We start from the raw sequence: 26,028 nt of genomic DNA, 5'->3' as shown, positions 1-26,028 counted from the left end.
GGAGGGGAGGCTGCCTGGCCTCCCTCAGCCACGTGGTCGCTCTGGTCCCTGGCTTTCAGCCCCGCCACCAGCTGTCGCTGGGCCCGAGCAGCTCGTCGGCAGAGCGCGCGGCGGGGCCCTGCTCCTTTAAGCGGCGGGGGCAGGCCGGGGGCGGCGCCCGGCTGCGGGCGGGGCGGTGCCGGGCTGGGTGGCGGAGGGCCACTCGGGAGGGGGCCGGGGCCGCAGCCGGAGGCTCGGGCCATGGCTGCCGACGTGTTCATGCGGCCGGGCCGGCTCCCCGGGGCGGTGGGGCCCGCGTCGCGGCGGGCGGAGCCGGACGAGGACTCCTCGGACACGGACGATGGAGGCTCCCTGGCGGGGCGGCGGCCCGGGCCGCGGCGGGGGCAGCCGGCGGGGCCCCAGATCATCCACTCGGGCCACTTCATGGTCTCGTCGCCGCACAGCGAGCACCCGCCCAAGAAGGGCTACGACTTCGACACGGTCAACGAGCAGACGTGCCAGACCTACCGCTTCGGGGCGGCGCGGGGCGGCGACGGGGCCGGAGGCCGCCTCAGCATCGACGCCTCCCTCACCAAGCTCTTCGAGTGCATGAGCCTGGCCTACAGGTGCGGGGGCCGGCCGGGCCGGGTCGGGGGGCCTGAGGGGGCGGGGGAGGTGTGTCTGAGGTAATTGGGGGGGGGGAGCTGAGGGGTGCGGGGCTGACGGGACCGGGGGGTGTCGAGCTCCTGGGGGTTCCGTGGCGGAGAGTGTCTGGGTGACAGGAAGCTCCAGGAGGCTGGGGGCTCCGGGGGGGGGGGGAGGGCGGGATTGTGGATGTCTAGGACAATAAGGGGCCCCCTCGGGGGATGGGGTGCCTGAAGGGGTTCCAGGGAGGCTGGTGGGGGCTGGGGGTACCCAGGGATAGCGGGGGTATCCAGGGGCATTCGTTCAAGAGGGAACCCATTAAGGCCCAGACATATGGGAGTTGTAGGGGAACTTGGGATACAGTGTTTGAGTTGGGGGAGACTGGGAGTGATAGGGACAGTGGGGTGTAAAGGGGCTGGCATGGCTACGTGTTGATCTCCCTGGTTCTTCCAGTTATGATCCTGTAGGGACTTGGGGAGGGAATGGGGACATGGAACATCCTCTGGAGTGGGGGGGGACACTGCATGGGGGGTGAGCGATGCCATCGAGTGGGCTAGTGGGGGTTTGGAGATACAGATGTCATCTGCAGAAGAGGGTACAATAACATGTTGTGGGGTAGGACCTGATAACATAATACTGAACGCCTATGTACAAGACTCTCCACTTGCACAAGCGCTCCAGAGAGGAAAGCTCCTCCTCCGGTGTGTTTAAGGTGGATGAGTAGTTATGCCCAGTAATGTCTATAGCTACCCAGTGCATAGCCCCTGGTCTAGTATGGCCATTAGCCCTTCCAGAAGGCATGGATGTCAGACACAGAATGAGGGGTGGTTTAAAAGAAAGGGGGTGGAAGAAGAACAGAGTAAACCTGAAAAATGTTTTAGCTGAGTTTTCTGGAACCTCAGTTTCTCCACATTTGATATAAATAAACTACAGAAATTGAGAAAACAAGGGTTGTGGGGGGAGAGAGGTAAATGTAGGTCTAAAAACTGGTGACTTGCATAGTAATCTAGTATATTTAAGACAGATGGTGCCAATGGGGCCTAAAACAATTCTTAAATAACTTATCCTGGGAAGTGACTGGCCTTAAAATCCCTTCCAAAGCTATCTTGTCAGTCTGCATTTTGACAACAATCAGAAAAAGGAGTTTTAGTGCACCACCACAGAAGCTCTGGTGACAATACCTTTTGTGGTGCAGTGGAAAATATAGTAATGTTGGAGCAGAACCTGCCAGGCAGTGTATGGACAGTAAAGCTTTTTCTGTTTACTTCTAGTATTTATTTCTTTTCTGTATTGTTCTTTGTATCTACATCACTTTTGTTTAAATGAAACAGCAAAACTTTAAAATAGCTGTAGATAATTTTTGGGACTTAGCATTATAGAGATCAAGTTTGTTTCTTTGCATATAAAGGTTCTGAACAAAGAGAGATCTTCACTGCATTCTAATAGGGGTGCAAGAGGAACAAATAGAATTAGCTTCAGTATATGATGAGAATTAAATATAAAAGGACTTGATTCTAAGAGAATCTGAGCCCTTCCAGCTTCTAGACTTCAGTGGGAGTTGCAAATGCTCAACACCTCTTGGGATTGAGCCCAAATTTAGCAGCAACATTTAATGGCAAAGCTGAATAATTTGTAAAGAACAGAATAAAAGTTTCTACTTCTTTTTCTTTTCCTGTTCCATATGAAAAGTAGCCAGTTATTTGCATTTTTCTCTTTCAGGTACAAGAAACCATTAGTAAGCATCTTTCATTATTTTACAGTAACACTCTATTTCCTTTGTTTCTGTGATTGCAGATTACAGGATTTCTTTTTTTAAAATGGGCTTTAGTTGACTGTCTGTTGGACATGGTGCGTGTAAAATTAGTAAAACTGAGTGCTTGATCACCAGCTGAAGAATGATTGATTAAGCTTGGAGACTGAGCTACACCCACTCATCCTTAGTTTTCTCTACATCCTTATCTGCTCTAGGAATCCACAAGACACACAGATACCATTTTTAAAAAAAAGAGTCCTGTAGCACCTTAGATTTCATTCTCCTGGCTATCAATCCAGCACTTTCACTGTCAAGAAATCCACCACTGCTAAGTATAATTTTTAACTGAGAAAATGAAACAGAAAAAAATTGATGTTTATGGAAAATGTTTGTGCTCTGTGGCTATTGCAGAGCCAACACTAACCTGATTCCCAGAGTTGGGCAAACATGGCCTACACAGATGCAAAAACAAATGACAAAACTGTATTTGTGTTTATTTGAGACTCTTTACTAGTATCTGGGTTAAGATGAGTTATTCAAGGTCTGAAGAGTCACTAAATTGTATACCATTTTACAGCTTTATCAGTCAGCTAGAAAACCAGGATTTAATCATGTGGGAAAGCCTGAACAAAGAAGTATATCTTCCTCATAATTCTAAAAGTGTCTAGGTTTGTGCTGAGTCATATTTTCTGCAGGGAGTGAGTTCCAAACCAAACTTCTAATTTTGTCTCCTACCTTAAAGTGTCCTGCATCATTGCTTTGTGCTGTTTAAACATCTGCTTCATTTCACATGAAGAAACCTGAGGGAGAGGGAAGTGATTGTTTTTCTTTCTTCTGTGAACAGAACAGGCTTCTACCTTAGTTAAAATTATTTTTCAGTTGTATTCCAGTAATTTAAATCATTGCTCTTTTCAAAATATCATGTCAGATCAACCACTTTACAGGGATAAGTGTGACAAGAACACACATTCCAATATGCAGTTTAGCAGGTCATAAACAACGTTTTATAAATTAATATGTTACCTGTAAACAGTGGAGCATACTACAGCTATTGCATGTCCTGTACTGCACATTTTATCTGACTGTCACTTGCTACCATCATGACATTTATTGGGAACCTTACCTCTTTTAAGGCTGATAAATGGACTGTAGATGCTTTCTTCTGTAGCCCTTTGCCTCAGTCCTCTAAAATTCAAAGTGTAATTGATATTACAGATTTTAATTTGTGTATTTTTTACATCACCCCCTTATTTTACAGGCTTATTAGAACTATTTAAACAATATTCTTCAGCAAAAATAGCACAAGATTTTGGATTGTATTCTAGGGTGTTCCTAGCCACAGTTTGAGTAACTGGGATTATGTTCTGGGGCTAGGACGAAGGACTCTTCTCCCTTCTTTGATTTTGTGCCTGATGGTGTAGGAATGCAACCTCCACTTTCACTGACTTCAGTGAGAGTTGAGGGTGCTCCTCCCTTTGCAGGATCAGGTCCCACTGCCTGAGAAAGTGGAAGGGGAAGTGCATGCAGTAGAAAGTTCTGGTATAAAGAATTTGCAGAGGGCATTGGGAAGGATTTATTGCATTAATAAACCAAAGTATAGTGACTTTGGAAAGCTCCATGTGGAAAGTTTTACCTTGTAAACAGTGGAGCATAATTTATTGAAGGTTCAAAACCAGGAATTCACATTTAGAAATGCAGATATGTATCTATATTCTGTACACTACAAATGGGCTCCATACTCACCAGGCTAAGTGCAGCATCTTCCTGGCCTCCCAGTCAATAGTCTTGAAAATGGTATAGGGCAAAGCTCTGGTATAGGTGCCTTAGAACATACCGGTAATCTGTCTTTCTCAGAGCAAATACTCTCTTGTAGGTAACTGTGCATTTGGCAAGATTCATTAGCATCAACCTTCAACCTTCTCTTTGGCAAATCTGTTCATAGCATTTCAGACTTTCTGTTAGCTCTGAGAAGTGAGACTGGTGGGTGCTGGTAGTAAGGAATAAAAACCCTGTTCTTGGAATAGTCTGTCTTTTGTTTTTTGCTGACACTCTGAATTTGTCAGTAGATTTTGGGTGGTTACAATAGTCATTCCAGTAGGATTTGACCTTTGCTGAAGTGGAAGTGAATTTGATTCTGTTTTAAAAGAAGGGTTGATATCACCAGAGGCCTTAGTTATCCACAAAACAGGTATAAAATGAGCAAATGACAGAGCAGGTATCACATGCTGCTATGCCATTGTGTCTCAACCATCCTCTGGCAAGGGCCATTCTGAATAAAGAGGAGAATTTAGACTCTGTTACCACATCAATGCTTCATTTCTTTGCCAGCTACGTTATTTTCCCCTGTTGCTATGTGAAAGACCTATGCAAATGGGAAAATGGTAAAACTGGACACCAAGTGCTGTCAGAAGCACAGTGTAAATAAAATGGAGAAATATTTTGCTTTAATCTTTGTTACAATTATTTTAGGATGTATTTTTTTTAAAGTAGGTAAACAATTTGTCTGATTTTTGAGTTGTTCGGTTTTTTTAAACTATTTGCCAATTGAAGTCCATCTAACCCAGTAATGAATCCTCTGGTGTGGTAGGGTAAATGAAGAGGGTCTTTGTAGACCCATTTACAAGCTCTTCTTTTATTACTAGATAGCATTAGCAATCTTATCCCTTAATAAGTCTTAGCTTAAGGAGCATGTCAGGTGTTGCACTTTAGGTTAGAGTGTTAACATTGACACTAGATGCTTGTCTAAACCCTTTGGTTGCTGTTCGATCTTCCATTTCAGAAAATGAAACTCTGAAAAAGAGAATAAAATAACCTACCACTTGACCCTATTGGTGTTTTGTGGAAGAAATTGGTGATTTTAGAGGTGACATTGACTCTTTTGGAGGACTATGTCACAGATTTTTAGTGTTTTAAATTCAGCTCTTCAATCCATCACAAAGAAACACAAGCCAAAAATTTAACAGAAAACTGAAAACAGTCTTCTTTTGGTTTATTCAGCTGCTCATCTGTATGCCAGGAAACTCCAGGCAGGTGAGTTTTTATGTTACTTTGCCATGTTCTGCCATTTGTGTTAAATGCTGACCAAGTTTTAAACTGATATCAAGTTGGAGGAAGTGCGCCATAGCAGACTTAGCAAATAGTGGAAAAGCAGTGATCGTGTGAAAGAAATATTGAGAGGCGTTAGACTGTATTCATTGTATTTTTTTCCTTTGTACACAGAACTCAATGGGTTTATAATTTTCCTTTTCTATTCATTTGTCACTGTGACCTCAATGCCACTGACAATCCTCTCAGAACTAAAAGACAAAGGTTCTAAACTGTTTGAAAGCTGCGTAAGTGTACTCTAGTTTTTATTTGTTTCCTTTTTGTTTGAGCAGAAAATACAATTATACATTATAAAGACAACTAAACAGTTGTCTCCAAGGAAAATGGAATTGGCTGTTTGTATTCCAGTTAACAGTGGAAACATCTTAATTTTTTTAATACCAACTACAGTTTTTTGGTATTGTCAGAGTTTCTAGGGAAGTAAAGTTAGGAAAATCTAAGGAAAATGTAGGCTTTCAGATATCACTTCTGGTAGGTTTGCTGCTGTAAAAGGCTTTGTGTTTGAAGCTGGAACTCTGAAACATAGGACTTTCAGTAACTCCTTTGGTGCTCAAAATGGAAGTTGTGTGATTATTTCTTTTATTAAATGTTTTCTAGCGTGGTTCATAGATGCTAAGGCCAAAAGAGATCATTGTGATAATTTAGTCTGCTCTGCTGTATAGCACAGGCCAGGGAACTTCTCTAAAATAACTCCTGGAGCATGTCTTTTAGAAAAACACCCAATCTAAAACACTCTTCAAGGATTCAATGTATAATAGAAATAAATGTTTTAGTTACTGAGAGTCATCTAATCAGGAAGCAGCAATGGGGCTGATAATTGAATGTGTAGTCTTCACAGCTTATTTAAACATGGAGTTTGTGTGGTCGAATCTTTCAAACAGAAGACTTGGAGCCAGCTCTCGTGTTCTATTTCTGGCTCTACTAATGATTTGCTACATGACCTTATATAGTCATTTAGCCTCTCTCTGCCTCAGTTTCTCTAGCTGTAAAATTATGACAATGTTGGCTGGTTCACAGAGGTGTTGTGATGCTGTTTTGCGCTACTTGGTCCTACCAGCTAGTCATAGGAAAAACATCCACTTCTTCATTCAAATTTTCAGAGCAGCCAAAGCACTCATTGTTAGCATTCATCAACATAACTATAGCTAGGTGTTTGTAGTTGTCTGCCCTTTGTTTATGCTATATTGAATATCTGTAGTATAATCAATAAATGCTCTTTGCTCATTCTGAGTCTCTTTTATTAATAGTAGCGGTATAAATAGAGCTTGACTGAGAGTTTTGACTGCGTGGACACAAAAGAGAGGCTGGATTTTAGAGATGTGTAAGAAAGAGGCAAGACAATGGAACAGACTGATTGATTATGTGGGTGTGATGGGAGGACTGATCAAAGATGACATCTAATTTATGGGCCTGAGTACCCAGGAGGATATTAGTGGTGGTGGAGTTCAGTGATAGAGAAAATAGGAGAGAACTTGGGAGGGGAAAGATAAGTGGTCAAAGAAAAAAGAAAGCTGTAGCTTACTGACCTGTCAATTCCAATAAATGTTAACCTTTGTAGCTGATCGAAAAAGACAAACATACAAATGCAAATTACTGCCTAATAAAACTTTACCATGTTTTAATAATTATAATAATCATCATAATAATTAACACTTTTTGGGGACACTGCTCTGTGGATAACTTTCCACATCAGTTGAAGTGCCCAAGGAGGCACCCCCTTCTGGGTGGAAATTAATTATGTTTTAAAGAGTAATCCTCTTTGAAGTAAGGGACTGCTCTGCTTTGGGACTGCTGTGGGGAAAATGTGATGTCTGGCTACCACAGTGCTAATTCTTGAGTCAGAGATCTGCAGGTGGTGAAGGGAGGAGACATTCTGGAGATACTGGAAAACTCTTTTGATCTTAGAACAAAGGGGGACCCTGTTACTCATAAAGAAGCTTATATTTTCTGCCTGCTAGGCTCTGGGATCTCTCCATTTATCAGAGCATTGATGCCACAATGGCGATCTCCTGTGTAAGATGTCACAAACTGAATTTCCATGTGAGGCATGACTCCTTTCTGAAAGAGAATTTTGTTACAAATGTTAGGATGTGACTCCAGTTCAACAAGTGTCTTTGCCAGTCAGGAAACTTGTTTTACTGTGTAAGTACAAATGATCAGGCTGTTTGCATGTTGTTCTTACCTTGCTTCATATGCTGCTGGTGAATTTATTCTCTTTACTAATGTTTTATTTGGAGTTTACAATTCTGTAATGCAGTAGTCTTTCAAAGGAGGATTCATATCTCATCATTAGACTCAGTAAGCACATCACCTTAGTATCAAAAGGAAGCAGAGCCTCAATGATGATTTTATCGTACATTTTAAACACTGCACATTCTTAGAATTTTCTAAGACACAAATAGAAATGCAGAAGAGAAAATACTGTCAGAGGGATCTGTTGATTGGAACAGGAGCCTGGGAGCCAGAACAACTACTTTCTGTTTCCTCCTCTGCCATGGACTGTATGACATGATTTTGTACCAGTCACATAACCACTTTAAGCCTCTGTTTCCTATGTGCAAAAATGGGACCATAAAACCATATTTCACAGGGCTTTTTGGAAGCTTGTTTATTAAACATTTTGAGGTCCCCAGATCAGACACTTTTGGATAAAAGGCACTGGAGAAATTCAGACTCTCTCATCTGGAGATGTCAAAGCATTTCATCAATAAGCCCCGTAACACCCCTGTAAATTTTGTTACCCCCGACTATGGATATATATGTGTACAAGATAGGTTAAATGACACCGGGCGAGTCAATGACGGAATCAGAAATAGCAATCAGAATTGAAGTCTGGGATTCCAGATTATTCTAAGCCCTATGCCGCAGAGACTCATCTACACAAACCTGGCTTTTGGCCCAATTGAAGTTAATGGAAATTTTGTTTTAGTGAAGAGTGTTGAATAATCAGTGCCCTTAATCCTAGTCCATGTTCATTCATGGAGAGCAGAGAGTCTGTATAAATTCAGGCCACTGAAGGGGCAGAGAACCAGTGACACAGAATAGAAGTCTTAATATTAATGATATTCATGTTTTAGTTGGTCCAACTTATAATGTTCCTGACACTTCAACATATTTTCCCTCTACAATTAAAATCCTCCCACATAAAATAGAGATATCTAAAAATCAAGCTCAAGAATTGCCATTTGAAGAGACCAGAGATACAGATATGAGTTAGTAACAAGATATGCTATGCCAAGTGTGTTCTCAGTCTCCTGTTTTAAGTCCTCATCTCCTAATTGCATACTGAGCAGATGGGGTTTAGTCTGTTCTCTGCTGAATAACTCCTGTTGGGAGAATGCATCTCAATTACATTATCTTTTGTTTCTGATTATCATTATTGGTGTTTCCTCACCAAACATCTCTGAGCCCCTGTCAGATCTGTGAAGGAGTGGCCAGAATAGGGATCTAAAAGATGAGCCTGCTGGGTTCTGTTTCCGTCTCTGGCACTCATTCAGTGTGACTCATCTGTAATGGCTGTACAGTAACATTCACAATATCTTTTAAGTAGGTTAGAATTGGTGTTAATATAAAGTGCTTTGAGATTCTCAGGTAAAAAGTGCTATTCACATTCACATAACACAGGCACTCTTATTTGTGAATATATGTATAAACATAATTAGTTCGGAGGCTGAGTTAAGCTCATTTGACATGAAATGCTTCTTGGTTGATAATTATTCTAATTGCAAATTATAATGAGACATAAGGTAGTTGATATAGTTGAATGTTAATTAAAGAAAATCTGATTTTCCTTAACAATAATTAGGAATAGAAGTGTGGTGTATTTAAATATGACCACTACTGATACACTTCTCATCTCTATTCAGTGGTGTGGTTTGACATTGTTTTTTAAAATGGGTGCTATATAATAATTATTATGTAACAACAATTAGAGGTGTCGTCTGAACTTAAGACTGGGTGCTAGGAACTCCTGAATTCTAATTTTGGCTCTGATGCTGATCCTGTGGCAAATAATTTAACATCTTTGCCTCAGCTTCTCCAGTGAATTGGTCAGTTAATGTTTGTTAAGGACTTTAAAGAATTAAAGTGCTGTATAGGGATTACTGTTGTTAGTGAAACAAAAATACTAATCTGTAGTGTGGCTTTTCCTGTTGCTTCTGATAACCATTTAAATTGTTCAGTATAGGATAATAATACTTTGCACTTGTGAAGCACCTTTATGAGAATCTGTTTTACAAGCTTTAGTAAATAAATATTTGCATCTTTCCCTGGGAGTTGGATAAAGTGCAAACGTTGGGAAACTGAGACACATAGCAGTGAAGTGACTTGCCTGTGGTTACTTGGAGGGTCGGGGGCAGAGACAAAATTGAACCTGGATCTTCTGCTTCCCAGTTGTGTGCTCACAGCATTAAGCGCTGCACTAACGCAATAAGTGACAGACCTACAGCTTCCTGATCTGTCCCCAAAGGTTGGGTGAAACATTTTTTGCTTGACTAAAATTAGATAACAGTAGGAGTGGCTGGGTTTTTTAACTTTATTTGCTGCCTTTCTTACCTGAAATTGTTCTGTTTGAAGATGTCCTGCTTCATGCTGGGATAAATGCTGCCTTTTATGCTGTAGCATAAGGTGTTGGGTTGCTCTTGGTATTATCTATAGTTTATACGCCACCAGAGCAAACAAAGCATAACTTTATAGCAAAGAAAATACATGCTCTGTGTGCTGATGTCTTTAGCTGCAGATAAAGCAAAGTGTGAAACGTTTCCTATGCATACTGGCAAATAAGCAGAAAAATTCAGGCCAGAATTGCAAGAGTGCTTTTTGGGAGATCTTATATAGGGGAATCAAGAGGAGGAAAAAAGGAGCCCCAGTTCCATTTCAGTTCAATGAGCCATGCTCAAGTTCAAGAGGTCTACCAGTGAGAAATGCTCTTGTGCTACCTATGAGAATCTCATTTGTTTCTTATCAGATGTTCATCATAACTCCTGCTTCTGCAAGGCTAGATCTGCAGCATGCACATAGAAGGTTTTCTCTTTCATCTTGAGTCAGGAAGTGAAAAGGGTTGTCTCATTTTTGTTGTTTAGGTGGGAAATTAATGGGGTCTGCTAGTACTAGATTTGGTTCATGTCAGTTTATACAGTTATTGTACAATGCTGAGCATCAGGGTTGACTTGTGGGGAGTCGACTAGCCTTGCTCTTGCCTAAGAGATTCACCCTTGAAAAACATCATGTTGTTGGTTTTGGAAGTGACATGGAAGTCACTTTGTTTGCAGTTGCAATCAGGAGATTAATTACCAGCACCTGTTATCTCTGTCTGTTCACCTCTTTGCATGGCATTTGTTTGCGGTCCTCTGTGCTGCTGGTTCCCCTAGACCTTGTCTACGTAGACAATTTTCTGCAAATGTGCAGCTTTTCCAGGGGTAGCAATGTTGAGAGAGTGCTGGTGTACAAATGGTTACCACTGCTATACCAACATTATCTGCAGCACTAAATATTATGATAGCACCCAAAGGACCGAGTTGGGCTTGGAGCATTTTATGCTGGACACTGTACAAACCCAGACAATCCCTGCCATGAAGGGTTTATGCCATATCATCTAACCCTGCTCAGAGCAGCTTCTACAACGTGGTGCTAAAAAGGCTGAATGCTTTTCTACTCTGTGGCTTCCAGCAGCGAAGCCAATTGGGCCTAACGTGCAAGTGGGAAACTTTTAGAAAAATGCCAGTGTAACAAGGCCCTAAAGTGCCGTAACTGTCTAACAGCCATTTTTAGTGGGGGAGTATCCTGAACTCCTTTTTTCTAGAACTGCCTTGTTTGAGGTATTTACATGTTTCCTTCCTTCACTTTATCACCTCCTTCCCTCAAAGATTCATGTCACAGAAACTGTCACACACTGCCTTTGCAGCACTCCAGGCCTTGAATGCCAAGAGACTAGACCTAGGAATCAACCAGGGCATGATTATGCAGAGCCCTAGCCACAAGATCACCTGGTCAGGCCTCTAATAGCCATTATGGTACGGCCTCTCTGAAGCAGCTCGAGTGCCATAAAGCAGCGGTTCTCAACCTTTTTTTCCCCGAGTACCACTCGGGTCAGGTACAGTCAAGTCAAGTACCGCTTCACCTGACTGTACCTGGCCCGAGTAGAACTCGGTAAATAGGCGGGATTGCGTGGAGGGATCAATACCCTCCGCTGATGCCCTGCCGCCGTTTGACCGTTTTCGGTGGCATTGGGCTTTCTCGGCGGCGGCAAGGGGGGAGTGATTGGCGGCGGCACGGTTTCTTGGCGGCGGCAAGGGGGGGGATTCGGCGGCGGAATCGGCGGCGAGGTTTGCCTCGCGTACCACCGAGCCGTCTTCCGCGTACCACTGGTGGTACGCGTACCACCGGTTGAGAACCACTGCCATAAAGAAATGAAACAACATAAAGATTGCACAGTACAGTACATTCTAAAAATAGCGGAGAGCCTTCTGCATTTCATTAGTGTTGAATAAAATGTTTTCGTGTGAGGTCTGAGGAAGAGCCCTCACTCTTTGCCTAGCTAGACTCAATCCTGGCACAACTTGCACAGAAATTTTTGTCTGTCCCTGACTTTTTGATTAATTTGTAATTTTTTAAAGTACCACTTTCAGAAGAGCTTAGACAGATTGGAGGATGAGTTAGGACAGAATCGTCAGGGGCCCAGTGACCACTCCCTTTTGGAGGCCCTTTGCTGTGCTATGTTGTAATTTCTCTATAGAGAGACATTTGTTTTCAGTGCTGGGGTGTGTCATTTTGTTTTGAATTAGTGCTTGAAAACTGACCTCCTTCTCCAAGTACAAATAATGTTGAGTCAGTGAAAGAAAGAGAGAGACTGAAAGATGAGCAAAGAAAAAAGGCTTGGAAGAAAAGGAAAAAACCCAAACTCTGTGCCTAGTTGGTGTGGCATAGGAATTTCCAAACTGGAAGAGGCCAAAGGGAAAGGTCTTTCTGGATTAATAATGTGCCCATTCAGGGTGGATTGATCTAAATCACTAAGAGAAAATCATTGGTTTAAATCACGTTTCCCACTGATACTTCTTCACATATTTCTTAAACAATGGTGCAAATCTGATAACTGAAACATGTTAATTTACAACTCAGTGCAGCATTTTACAACATCTAGGAGGGTGTACTTTGTGTAATTTTTTAGATAACTTGATTTTTATTAATTCAGGAAATAGTACATAATACTCATTACCTGTGTCAAGCTGCAGATGCAGCAGCAGTACATTAGGAATGGTAAGAACTAAATCACACACACACAAACACAATAGCACTTATATTTTATTAAACTAAATCTTAACTGTTACATAATGTTTCACATTTGCAATTGCAGCAGTCTCTGGAGTTGCGGGCTGACGGATGTCCTTAAACTCTTTTTTCTTTCTTTTTTTTTAATTTTCACATTTTATTAATTCTAGCAGACAAGTCATCACAACACTAAACATACACTGTCCTTAAAACTTCTATAACTATCTCTCATCTTCCCCACTTCCTCTGTCATTTTTATTCATAGATTGAAATAGAAATACGAGTTTTCCTGCTTTTTCAAGTCCCAGTCGATTTCTTAGCTTTAAGTGAATAACACCAAACGATGAAAATATTCTCTCTCTGCCTGCAGAGGAAGCTACTGCTGTGAAAAGTTGGCTTAGCAACTGAAGGAACTCTGTTTCAAGGTGCCTGGCTAATGATTTCCACCAATTCAGGGGAGTGACTTTGTTCAAAACATCATCAGTAAACATGTACTGTTTAAATGGTTCCGCTTCAGCCCTGAAATGTATTATGACTGGCATAACTGAGGAGTGATTTTGAGATGCCCATGCCATAGCAGCAGCATTTTCAGAAGTTAGGCATCTACCTTTATATCTGGGGTTGAGAATGTTTGCAGTTCGCTTCTTTATTGCCTGCAGTTTAGCTTTCTGGTGAGGTATTTTTCTCTTCAATATCTCTTGAAGTGCCTTCCAAATTTCAACAGCATCAGCAACGCAGCAACAGTTTCTCTGAAGTTTGTTTAAGGCTATGGATATAGGCTTCAGTATACTGAGCATATCCTCTACATTCCTCTTTAATCCAATGTTAGATACGTTGGATGAGATACTTCCATCTATTATATCACGGTTTTCTTCACAAAGTTTTATGAGAATAGGCCAGTTCTTAATAAATTGTTCAAAACCATCAACCACAGAATTCCATCGAACATCTTGGGGGACAATCAGTTTGGATCCTCCTGCTCTCTTCAGTGAAGCTGAAGCAAAATGGTTGTTATGGAAGTATTTTGCGACTTCAGCAACATTTTCTTTTATTCCTGGAGAAGATGTACTTATTTCTTTGGCTAAAAGATGCATTAAACGGGTACTGCAGCCATATGTTATTAAGGAGCATCCTTCCGTTTCTTCTTCTAAGGATCTTCTCATCTTTGCCATGTTTGCAGCATTGTCTGTGACAAAAGTGCGCACATGATGGTTGAATTTTTGTTCACCGTTTTATTACAGCTTTCACTGCCCCTTCTTTTAAATATTCTGTTGTGCTGGCATTTCCCGATGTGTCGTTTCTGAAAGATATGCAGCCCCATCTTCTGTTGTCACACAGGCACATATTACTGGATCACTGTGTACATTGCTCCACCCATCAAGACTTAAACTGGCAAATTTCCCCTCAGTATTTCTTGCACACTGTTCAAGTTCCTTCTCATACATTGTATCTAGGAACCTTCCACCAATGTCTGCTCTACCAGGTGGCTGGCGTGTAGCCTGGTCCTAAGGACTTAACCGTATCAATGAAGTGTTGATTGTTAACCATGCAAAAAGGAGAATTTGTGGCATAAATGAACCGAGCAATCTTCCAGCTTTTCTGTGGCAAAAGTGTGGGGGAATATAGGAAGCTATGTGTGTACTGAATAATGTCTTCCCTTTTTCTTTCCAGTCCACTCCACTGTTCCTTTCTACTCTGCCTCCGTCCTTTTTGTCCCTGTCTTTAAGACAGTGTCTTAACTAACTCCTCTTCCTTGCTTGACCCAGCTTCACCACCACATAAGCACAGAACAACAACAATCCTATCCAGCCTGTGTCTGTCTTTCTTTGCACATGTGACTTTAGTCTGCTGAGAAACAGAAACTGAAAGCCCAGAACTTTCAAGAAGCAAGAGCTGTTAGTTAGGCTGGACAGACTAGAGCCATTAATTTATTTTTATGACACTGTAAGTGTAGGTTTAGCAGGTTTGTGATGAGATTTAATTGTAACTTATTTTTTAAACGAGAGAGATTTATTTTATTGATGATTTTAAAAAAAATTAAAAATCTGATTTAAATAAAAAAAATCCGATTTTTTTTTTTATTTAAAAAAAAAATCATTGATTTTTATCCGCCCTGTGCCCATTATTGGATCCTGGTGCTGTCCAGGCATCTCAGAACAAATGAGCATTCCATCTAATTCATTATCTTCTTGGACAATTTGTCTCTACTAATTTTTATTATTGTATAGAGCAGTATAAACTGATTTAGCACTGACTGACAGCCCTGTAGTCTGTTGAAACAGTTGAAACAGGTTGTGATGGATTCTCCATCTCTTGCAATTTTTAAATCAAGATTAGATCTTTTTCTGAAAGATATGCTCTAGTTCAAACAGGAATTATTTTGGGTAAATTCTATGGTCTGTGTTATGCAGTAAGTCAGATTAGATGAATACATGGGCCCGTCTGATCTTAGAATCTATTAATAAGACCCCAATGCATCCATGGAACAAATACAACATAGGTAGGGCTTCTGACTATGTTTTAACCAATAAAACATCACCAATAATTTTTTTAATGAAATCTGTGTTTATTCAATAAACAGTGGAAAAACACCATATATGGTTTCTTGTATCTATGGACTTGTCTACATAGAGCAACAATGTAGACTATGGGGGTGTGATTGCTAAAGAGCCTGGCTGTGTTAGGCAGTAATTGGTCTGCATAGGCCCAGCTGGTGTGCACTAAAAGGTTCCCTACTGCGCTTTAACATAGTACTGTTTGAAACAGAACTACATTAAAGCGCACTAGGGAGCATTACAAAGAGATTACTCATTATAGTGTATACAAAACCCTGATTTTTGGACATCTTTATAAAACTCTGAAATTACTAAAAATAAACCCTGAAAAATGAAACTAATAAACCCTGAAAAACAGAAGCTGTAAGCATGGGCAACAGCAAAGCAAACTCCCTATAGTCCCAATCAAAGTGCATGTAGCCCTATTCTGGAAGGATCAACTCGGGGGGGGGGGGGGGGAGGGAGTAAGAATAGAGTTCAGTCCCCATGGCCTAATTAGTCTGACCTCTCTGAAAGTATCAACAATAAAGCCAGTCCTAATGGCAGATTTTGTGATGTGGACACCTGTTCACTGGGAATTAGACTGAGATCATCATATTGCCTTGGTTCCACTTGCATGCAATTAAAAGACTTTCAGTGGGAACACTTACATTGTGTGTATTTGTTTAATAATAATAAATTTAACAAATGATATGTACTGGTTTTATTTAACCCACTTGTATTATTTCAAGGTTAAATTTGCCAGAAACATAACATCCTTTATCTAAAAGGAAAAAGAGGGATGCTGAACTCAGCATAGGTGGTAGTCAAACTAAAGACCGAGTCCTGCTGATTCTGACATCTGAGAGACCTGTCAGAACTGCAGTGTCAGGTCCAAATTTGACTGTCATGTAAGATGAGGCTAGAATCCTTTAAGATGGAGGGGACTGTAGCAGGGCACAGCGCACTCCACTCCTGCCTTCTTGCACTACAAAAACCTGCTCAGACTCTTGGTTGTGTATCCTCACCCTGCCATTTATTTATGTTACCTCCACCAACACCTTTACAGTCCCATGCAGCAGTGCTATTTACATTGTCTCCTGTGCATTTGGCCCTTTCCTCAGGGCCTGAGAGGAGCAAACGTCTCCCTTCTCTGAGACTGTTGTGAGACTGGGTTCAGCTAACCTTGTTCTTCCATCCTTCCTTTCTGTACCTTTCTCATCAGTCTTGAGCTGATGGGCAAATTGGGGTAACGGACATTAATTATCTAATTGGGCGGGAGAGGTGGCTGGGCGAGCTAAAGGCCAGTCAGCCTTCTTCGGGGGAACTAATAGGCATCAGAGCACAGGCTCACATGTTAGCTCCCAGCTCTCTGTAACAGGCACTTACAGCAGACTTCAACTGTCCATCTTTATACATGTAAAATATAGCAGGAATGAAGAAAGCAAAGCAAAAAGAGGAACAGATTCTCAGATACAGCTATACTGTTGCAAATTGTGTGCTGGGAGACTTGTTTGTAGAGGAGTACTCCACTGAAATGGTTAAAAAAAATTCAGTCTTGCATTTCAAGTAGGACCAAGCTGTGTTTTAAGTGTGCTGCATTCTTGTGTATTGCAGGGCTGTAGCATCATTTTAGAATATACAGTTTGGTCCCATCTGTGCAACAAGACCAAACTAGTTTAACTGTCAGGGGACGACCATATATAATCTCATTCCCAAATTGGTGCTTTCTACAGTGCAAGCAGTACCCAAGCATGCAGCAGCAGTTTTTAAAAGGTGGGGATCATTGTTCAGTTGGGAGGTAGCGAAGGGAATGTGCCTTGTCCGAATTGGAAAACACTTCACAGTCATTAATCACCACTGTTTCAGCTCCACTGGGAAGCTGTAGTGTAGGCAGAGCAACAGAGCGGTAAAAACACCAGAGTCCTAGTTATTATACTAAGCTTCTGCTGTTGCTACCACTGAGATAGGGTTGCATTGGTGTTCAGGTAAGGGCTATGAAGCTGGCTAATGTCGATGTGTGAGAGGATCTGGCTTTTAACAAAGCTATCCACAGAATGAGAACATGCAAGAACTACTTCCAAGGAAGGTGTAAATGCTCCATAAAGGACATGGAGTTTCAAACTGCTGCTTTTTGATGACCAGGCATCAGTTATCCAAATTTGTTCAACTTTTGGTTTGGTCAATAAATAATGTGTTTGGTCAGGATAGAGGATGAGAGAATTTGAGTAGAAAATACGGAGGCAGCCTGACAAATGTGTGGAAAACCGAGAACAGAGCAACGGGAATGACTGTTGTCTGCTTTTGCTCTTCTACAAAACAGAAGCTTGTGTGAGGGAGACAAATTGGGGCGGGTACTTGTACTGTAGGGGAAAATATAGTGACACAGCAACAGATAGGAATGGAGACTTGTCTGGTGTTGGAAGATTTTGCATTTTTGCAAAGGAAGTATCAAATCCAAGATTTCAGGGAATTCAGACATAGTTTCAAACTTTTAAGACTGCTGCAGACCTGGAGAACTCTGTGCATGTTTTCAGCATATTAAAATGTACTCAGTATTGGGATGGAAGGAAGAACTTGATCAAACAACTTCTCTATGCTGAGGCAGGAAATTGAACTTATTTTGAATATTCAGCAGTTCAGAGCTGCACAAAAACACCAAACTTTATCTGAGTGATCATCACACCAAGTAATTTAAAAAAAGCAATCATGAAATATCTGAGAATCCTTCTGCAATTCCATCTGCATTCTGATAGATTTAAAACAGTGTGGTTGTTAACAAGTGGTTGGTCTTTAGGAAGAACTTCATCCTCCCTCTTCAAAATAAAAACCCAGTAAATCAGCGCACTCCACACTCACCCCAGCTGACTGAATATAGAAACAGTCAGGTCACTATATATGTCAAAGGAGAAATATTACTTCTTTGGTGTCTTTCATCCTGGGATCTCAAAGCACCTCCCAACATGTCAGTGAAGTGGGTAAGTAACAGCATTCCTATTTTACAAATAGGAAACTTTAACCACAGAAAATTGGCTTATCCAAGATCCCCCAGGGAGTCAGTGGCAGAGATGAGGGGAAAAAAACAGGTGTCCTCACTCCCACTCCTGTGCTCTAACAACCAGCCAACTCTTTCCCTGCAATAACTAAAGACTAGCCTCTTGACAGGTGGAAGGTACGTCTCTCCAATGACTGACTTCATATAGAAATGCACATTGGCTATTTGTTCTCTTCAGGACAGTACCGGAAGGGTGTGTCGGAGGTCACCCTTGCGTTCTAGAAGGCTGTAGATAAGTGTAGTTTGGGTTGCTGTCCAACTGCCCTTTGTGATATCACTCTAGTCCTGTACCACCGCTTCAGGCTGGAAGGCAGCTTTTTCCCCTTACTGGCTGCTTGCGGGTGCAGCCTTTGTTTGGAGGGTATGCTACTGTATTGTGGAAGAAGGAGAAGAATGTATGAAACGCGGGCATCCACCTATTCTGATGCATAGCTTGTGTGTAGAAGAGGTATGCAATTGAGTTGCATGGAGAAAGAGACCTTTGCGTATGAATAGCTGCTTTCCTTCTTCCCCAGACAAAAATAATTAGTTCCTCACCTACAGTAATATTAGAGGTTTTACTTATTTACCATATAAAATCAATGAGTCTTATTTGAAAAGAGCTTAGAAATGGAATATGAACTCTGTGGGAGGACACAGACAGGTTAAATAAGAATCCAATTTAAGTGTTACAGCTTCCAGTAAACTCATTTTGCTCAGTGACACATTGATACATGACAGGAGTCCCACATATGTTCCATTTTGTGCTATTAAGGCTGTCTTCAGCACTCAATTGTACAAAAAGAGTATGAAGAGCTCCAGCAAATCCTTGCAGTTGGAGTTTAGGCAGTCTGAAATTCTGGTTTTGTAGTGATATGCACCTAGTGTGTTCTACACGGGCCTTGCTCATGCTTTTCAGAACAGATTTGGCCTCTCTCCATTATGACTGTAGGCCACGTGGATGTAACTAGCTTTCCAAACTGTGGAGCGGGATTCTAGTGATCGTAGAGAAAGTAGCGTTCCTGCTGCCTTTCACACATCCACGCTGTCTTTACCTGATGATAAATGCGTAATATAATCACCTTTCATCTGAGGATTTCAGAGTGCTTGACAGACATCATTTTAGAGGGGTTTTTGGACTTTAATTTTATCCTCATTTTGTAGATTGGGAAGATAGATGCAGAGAGAAGTAGCTTGCCTAAGGTCACTCCGTGAATTACTGTTGGGTATATGGCCCAAGAGTGCTGACTCTGTTACCTACTTTAATCTGGAGGTGACCACCACTCTGGGAGATGTAGCACCCTTGCTCCATTTGGAAATGTATATGCTTGGAGAGGAGGATTATTCTGAACTATTTAGACCCTCAGTCCATTTATGTCCTTGGAGCAGTGGATGGGTGAATGGCTTAACTCAATTTGTGAATCTGTCACATAACCAGATATTTCCAGCATGATATCTTTACTGATCTACTAACTGCCTGTGGGTGAATTCCTGGATTCATGAACTGGTAGTACAATACAACCAAATACCTCTCTCTGACACTCATCACATTCTAGTGTGATTAAGTACCACTTGATAAGGTTAATTGCTGTGAAGTGTTCCTGAGAGCTTGGCCTGCTGTGAACACTGAATGACAATACTACGTCAACTTCTTTTCAGTCATTCTGTCAGGCAGAAGAACAACTGCAACTCCCGAGACTTCACAACTTCAGCTTTCTGTGGAACAGTCCACTCCTCAAAATTCTGTCCAGGATAGCGTGGTGCCTAGATATTGCAGCAATGGGTTAATTAGATATGCAGAAGACTATAGTATAGAAACATGCAGGCAATAAAGGGGTGTTATAGGATTCCTTCTGCTTGCTTACTCCACTGTCACACCTAATTAAGCCAGTTTTAACACAAGGGACCTGAAAATTTACTAGCCCAGGCACAGTTTCATCATAATGATGAAAAAATGATATCTTGACTCACATTTAAACAAAATCAGTTGGAGTCTAGGGCTCTGTGTCTTGCGGCCTGTAGACTAAATGCAACGTCTGAGATTTTTGGAGCAATACTAAAGTGCAGATGCCCAGCAATCATGTGGTTTATTCTGAAGTTTGTTAATCTATGGAGGATTCTTTAGTGATTGTTTTACTTTTGTTTGTTTGGGGTTTTTTTACCCATATGAGAGTAAATAAAAATAGGAAAAAACAGACTGTATTTACATAGGACTTTTCATTCTGAAGAAACCCAAAGAACTTTACAAACAGGAGTCACCCTGACCTCTCTGGGATAGAGAGTGATCAACATACTCTATCAATGGAAGAGGTTCAAGCAGAGGGCCAAACCACTGCCATTATGAAAAGCCACCTTGGATCTTCAGTGACCCTGCTGACCAGACAAAGCTCTTGGGTTTAAGATCCATCCAGAGTATGATTTTATTTTACGTATGAGGCAGGGAGAAGTGGCTTTTCCGAGGTCGCAGAGGGAGTCTGTCAAATGAGATGAGAACTTGGGCAAGACTTCTCAACTATCTGCCTCTTATCTTCATGATATTCTCCCCATTCTCTGAGTTGTTAAGAAAAGATGCACCTTCTTGGTGAAAGTCTTTCTCATACATTTGCAAAACTAGAGCACATGTTATCTACAAAATAACCTTGTCCAGGATGTTTGTCACTGCTTTTCAGTGTTTTCTTTATTTTATCTCTTCTGGTGCTAGTCTCCAGAATGTGAGAGTGTTTAGATTAGGTGCCTCTGACCTTGGCTTTATGCAGCTGCTCAAAGTAGAAATTGAAGGTGGGGGTAGGTTTTTTGTTTAATCCTTTGGAAACTACAGACAGACACGCTACTACAGCTTTTAAGCACCCATTTCACTGTTATTCTGGGTAGTGCCATTGCTGCCTCCAAGGATATTTCATAAAACTGAGAACAAAATTCTGCTAGGGGACACTGAACTAGTCATCCATTTAAAAATAAAAACCAAACAGCTTCTGGCTCCCAGCCACCAGAGGCTGCTCTGCCAAAATGTCGGAGTGTGGTGTTCAAGGAAGGGTCCTAGGTCTGCATATTTATTTGCCTAAGACCACTGTCCTAGCCGTTCCCAGTATGTTCATCTTCCTACCATACACAGATTACTCCTGTTCCCAGCATTCCTAATCAGCATGTGGAGGCCAAGAGAGTGAGGTGGGGATCTTGTCATCCAGAACATGGGCGCACACCGTAACAGCATTTTTGTAGTGTGAAGATAAGTAACTGTTAAGGACGCTATGGATTCTAAATCCAGCTGACTCATTGTGGGGCCGTGGTCAAGTTATTTGACCCCATCTGTAAAAGAGGGTACTTCCTTACCTTTCAGCGGTGGTGGGAGGAGTGATTCGTGTTTATGAAGCACTTTGAAGATGTGGAGAGCTATATCAATGTAAGCGTAGTTAAATTTCCAAAGATTTTGGCAGCGCACCACTGACTAGATTAAATCTGTCATGGAGCTAGCTGACTGGGAAAAGCTATTTACAACTTGTATAAATGTGTATGAGGTCCCCCCCCCTTTTGTTTATGCTAATCACTGTGTAACACTTTTGTTTACTTTTCCATTAATATTGGAGTTTAAAGATCATTTGACAATGATTCCTTATTTTAAAGATGTTAATAAATGGCAAATTTCCACATTTAAAAAATGAAAGTTAATTTAGTGCTGGTGAGTCATCGAACTCTGCGAGCTGATGCCTTTATCTAAAGAATAAGGCCACAACACATAGCCAGCCTGCAAGCTTCGTTCACACTGCTCTGCCTCTAGCCAGTCTCAGCCAGGACCCGTAGGAACCAGGAGTTCCCATAGCCTGTTCGATCCTTGACTGACAGTACAGGAGACGTGGCAAATACGATGGCGATTTCTGTCTCATTAGCATTGGTACATTAAGAATTGAATTGATACCCTCATGATTAATTTCAGAAAGGGGCAACAAAGTAGCCTTCAGATGATGATGACTTTCAGCAGCTATCAACCGAACTTTATTTGAATTGGTGAACTAGGGGTAAAAGTGTCTGTTTTCCTGTTACCCATCCCTTGACTCGGCCAAACCTATAAAGCTATTCTAAAGGGAGACTTTTATTGTAGGATGTTTATGGACGAAGTGGAGTCTGTTTTAAAACAGATTTCTTTTTGGTACATTCCAGTTTTGTTTGTTAACTCTGGATTACATAGAGGCTTCTACATTTTTTGCTTTATTGGTGATTTGTGTTAACATTACTACACCTGTGGTTAACTTGTACCTTTTTGCGTTGCACCTTTTCAGTTTCTTAGTTTTTATTAATGCATCTAGATGTTATGATGAAGCCTTGGAGTCTTTCATAGTTTGAATTGTAGGCATGCTACAAAATCTTTGTTCAGCAAAGGAGAGGTGAGGAGAGTCTCCCAATGTTCTTTTTAAAGCACTGAAACCGCTTTTAGAATGAGATCCCTGTAGGCTTACAGTATATTTATAGGCTTGCCATGCTGCACATGTTATATTATCCTTTGTGACAGAAAAGCTGGTTTCAGATTTCTCCGCCTGTTAAGCATGGTAAACAGTTCTCAGTTCTTCATAGCTAGTAAAAATGTTTTAAAATGCTTTGCATTGGTATGGGTTTTTTTAGAGAATTTAAAGACATTTAGTGTTTTTATAGGGCATTAGAAAATGCAAGATACACCACACAATACAAATGAAGTCAAAATTAATTCATCAAGCACTAATCTCAGTGTTGTGTAGGTAAAATAGTAACACCGAGCAGGTGTTAATATGTGTACAAAGGCTGAATTCTGATTCCTCTGTTATTCATCAAAACACTTAATATATAAACTGAAACCCTTCTGCTATTCCCAAAGCAGCTTTTGTGAAATATATCTTGATGATACTGATCCTAGAGCTGACACTAAACCAACTGCAGTTTTATTAGCCATATAGAATTTTCTTTTGCTTCACTTAAACTCTTCTAATCTTGCCTGAGCTGCAGGGAGTGCAGATGAAAAGAAAGAATGGAGAGGCAAAGGAAGGGGGCTGGAATTATGGTGGCTATTTTTAAAGAGGGGGGCAGGAAGGAAGATAAAAATAAATCTTCTGATGATGATGTAGCAGGGAAAATCCCAGTGTGCATCCCCTCTCCCTTCTTCCCCACCCTCACCATGACAGAACTTCAAATTGAAATTGGTGCAGTGGTCAATAAAGTATTGTGAAATCACAGTTGGTGTTTAGGGTTGAGTTCCATTAAAGCAGGATTTAACTTCTGTTATGAAAAATACAGCATATTCTCCCCAAATGAAAATTCTGAGATAAAAATCTGTTAAGATAGTTATGGTTGACAGCATGCATCAATAGCTTAGAGTAGAAAATAATTACAGGGATGTTTTAATTATTCAAAATTCAAGCATTATAAACACAGGAAATTCAGAGTTAAGGTTACACTTAAAATAAATCTAATATGTTATAGTAAAAATGTACAGTTAAGGCATCCAAATATCCTTAACTGTGCCCTATACTTATACTATGAGGAGAAAATATGAAAAAAAATGTCTTTTAATCTGAGACCATCACAAACATTAAGCCATATGATTATGATTAAAATATTTATTACATGTGGCAGTTACAGAGCAGAATTAAGATTCGTTTGGGTGCCTAAACTGTACATTTCTTACTTTTCTTTTAAGTGTAACCCTCAGTCTGAAATTCGTGAGTTTATAATACTTTGGGGATAATTACATCCTGCCCATAAGATAGAGGTACATACTTTCAACTTTAACTCTACTTTGATGTAATACCTTTTATTATTAGATAAACTAAATACAGAATGTTACCAAGTTGCTTAGATTTGGGTTATTTTAAAGTCTTAAAAGATAAATGTGTGTCCGTGTCCCTATCTCCCTTTCCAACGTGTGTTGCAGATTAATAAGAAAAAAAATAGGATTAGGGATTGCTTCACCCAGCTGAACTACAGCCACACACATGCATGTCTGTGTGTGAGAGATATGACAATTGCTTAATAGCAACATTACACAATAGAGTAAGACAGGAAGTAAGAGGAATACTATATTCAATTGAAACTGCAGGTATAATCTAGATATACAGAATGTAGTGCTTCTCACTGTCAGAGGGGCTTCTTCTGGCTTTGCCAACTCATGTCAGGAATGGGTTGAGCAGGAGACATTTGCAAAAACGATACAAGTCACCAGTGTTAGAGACCTTACTTGTCATTCTGATCCTAGGGCATATCAGAACAGTTACTCTGGCCTGACCTAGACTAACTCTGAGTGCAGTTCTAGCACTAGAGAGAAAGGGATCTCCGCAGGAGGTGGGTTTGAAGCTTCACATCTCTGGTAGATTGACTGCCAATTATATTGCCTCAAGCTGCAGTCATTTGCAAAATGCAGTGCTGAGAGCAGCTGTCTGGTACATTGTTAGCTGGTCTCATACTTACTGCTTTACATACAGAGATAACATGCTCCTTTGTTACAAGGATGAGTCATATAAAACATGGAACACCTAAGTCACACTGTAAGGTTAAAAATCATATTAAAAGAAACCTAATTTCCCCACCTGATGTTACACATTATTAATCATTATAGGTGGGGTTGATAGCACAGCCTGTTATTAAGGATGTCCAACACTTCTCATTATAAGACACTATTTTCAGTTGCATATAACTGTCAAACTTCAGCCATTTTGGGCTGAAATTTTCTGTGTTGGGTGTCTGCCTCAGGCTTAAATAAATAAATAGACAGACAGACAATTTCAACCAGAATGGGTCAGCTGTTTCCAGGAATGAGGCTAGCGGAAAATACATTGTTTTATCTAATTAAAAAAATTCTTGACCTTTTCTTTCAAAAGATCTAGCACCCCTGTACTTTGGAGCAGGCATTTGAAATTTGTCAGTGAGGTGGCCTTTGTGTCAGGGATCTGTCTTTTGCCAGCCCCAAGAAAATCTGCTCAAATTTGGCTAAGTTATAAGCCTTTGAAAAATGGCAGGTCAAAAATGCTCACTGGAGTCTGTGATTTTTTTAACAGCTAAATTCCTCAAAGACTCCAATCACAATGGGCACACTCCACCCTAAAGCTAACAGGAGTGGGCACCTGAACTGAGAACAGCGAGACTGTCTATCCTGTGCTTTGTGTCCCCATTACTGGGCCCAGGCATTGTGGGGGAGGAAGCTGCCTGATTCGAATGCAGAGGGGACAAAAGTGTGAGCAGGGGATGAGGGAGGAGAAGGAGATTAGGACAAGAAGCCTTAGGGGAGGGGGGGAGACTGGAACTGGAGGCTGGCGGAGGAAGGGTAGGGGAGAGGAAACTGGGGCTTGGGAGTTGGGATGAGCAAGGCATCTTGGACTAGGAAGTGGGGGGGATCAGTGAGTGGGAGAGGAAACTGGGACTGAGAAGTAAGGAGCGTGGCAGGAAGGAGGTGAGTAGGTAGGTGAGATCTGGTGAGGAGCCAGGCTGCAAGGAGAGAGCTGGGACAAGAAACCAGGGGGGAGTTGTACGCTGCTATTGGACGAGGAGCCTGGGGCAGGAGATTGGGACTGGGAGCAAGTGGGATAGGGAAAATGGGTATGTGGTAAGGGGGACTGGAGGCTGGGGGAGATGGGAAAGCAGGAAGGGAGGGGAAACTGGGACTGAAGGGAATATGGTGAAGGGGAGTCGAGAGTAGTGAAACTAAGATTTGTTGGCAAGGAGACTGGGATGAGAAACCTGAGGAATGGAGCCTG

General features: G+C 41.3%; 1 protein-coding gene across 2 annotated transcripts in view; it reads left to right on the top strand.

The window, feature by feature from the left end:
- Positions 1-240: 240 nt before the first annotated feature.
- Positions 241-26,028, top strand: part of MLXIP (MLX interacting protein) — a 68,677-nt gene continuing 42,889 nt past the window's right edge. Inside the window, exon 1 of one of the 2 annotated variants that reach the window (XM_067539586.1) lies at positions 241-605. In XM_067539586.1, coding sequence (XP_067395687.1) covers positions 241-605 — 365 coding nt within the window. The remainder of the gene's footprint in view (positions 606-26,028) is intronic. The other variant, XM_067539587.1, reaches the window with a different exon arrangement.

The sequence above is a fragment of the Emydura macquarii genome, unplaced genomic scaffold (assembly GCF_026122565.2).
Source record: "Emydura macquarii macquarii isolate MOO-44397 ecotype Brisbane River unplaced genomic scaffold, CSIRO-AGI_Emac_v2 contig_554, whole genome shotgun sequence".
In the NCBI taxonomy this organism is placed as follows: Eukaryota; Metazoa; Chordata; order Testudines; family Chelidae; genus Emydura; species Emydura macquarii.
This window is presented reverse-complemented; position numbering and strand designations above follow the sequence as displayed.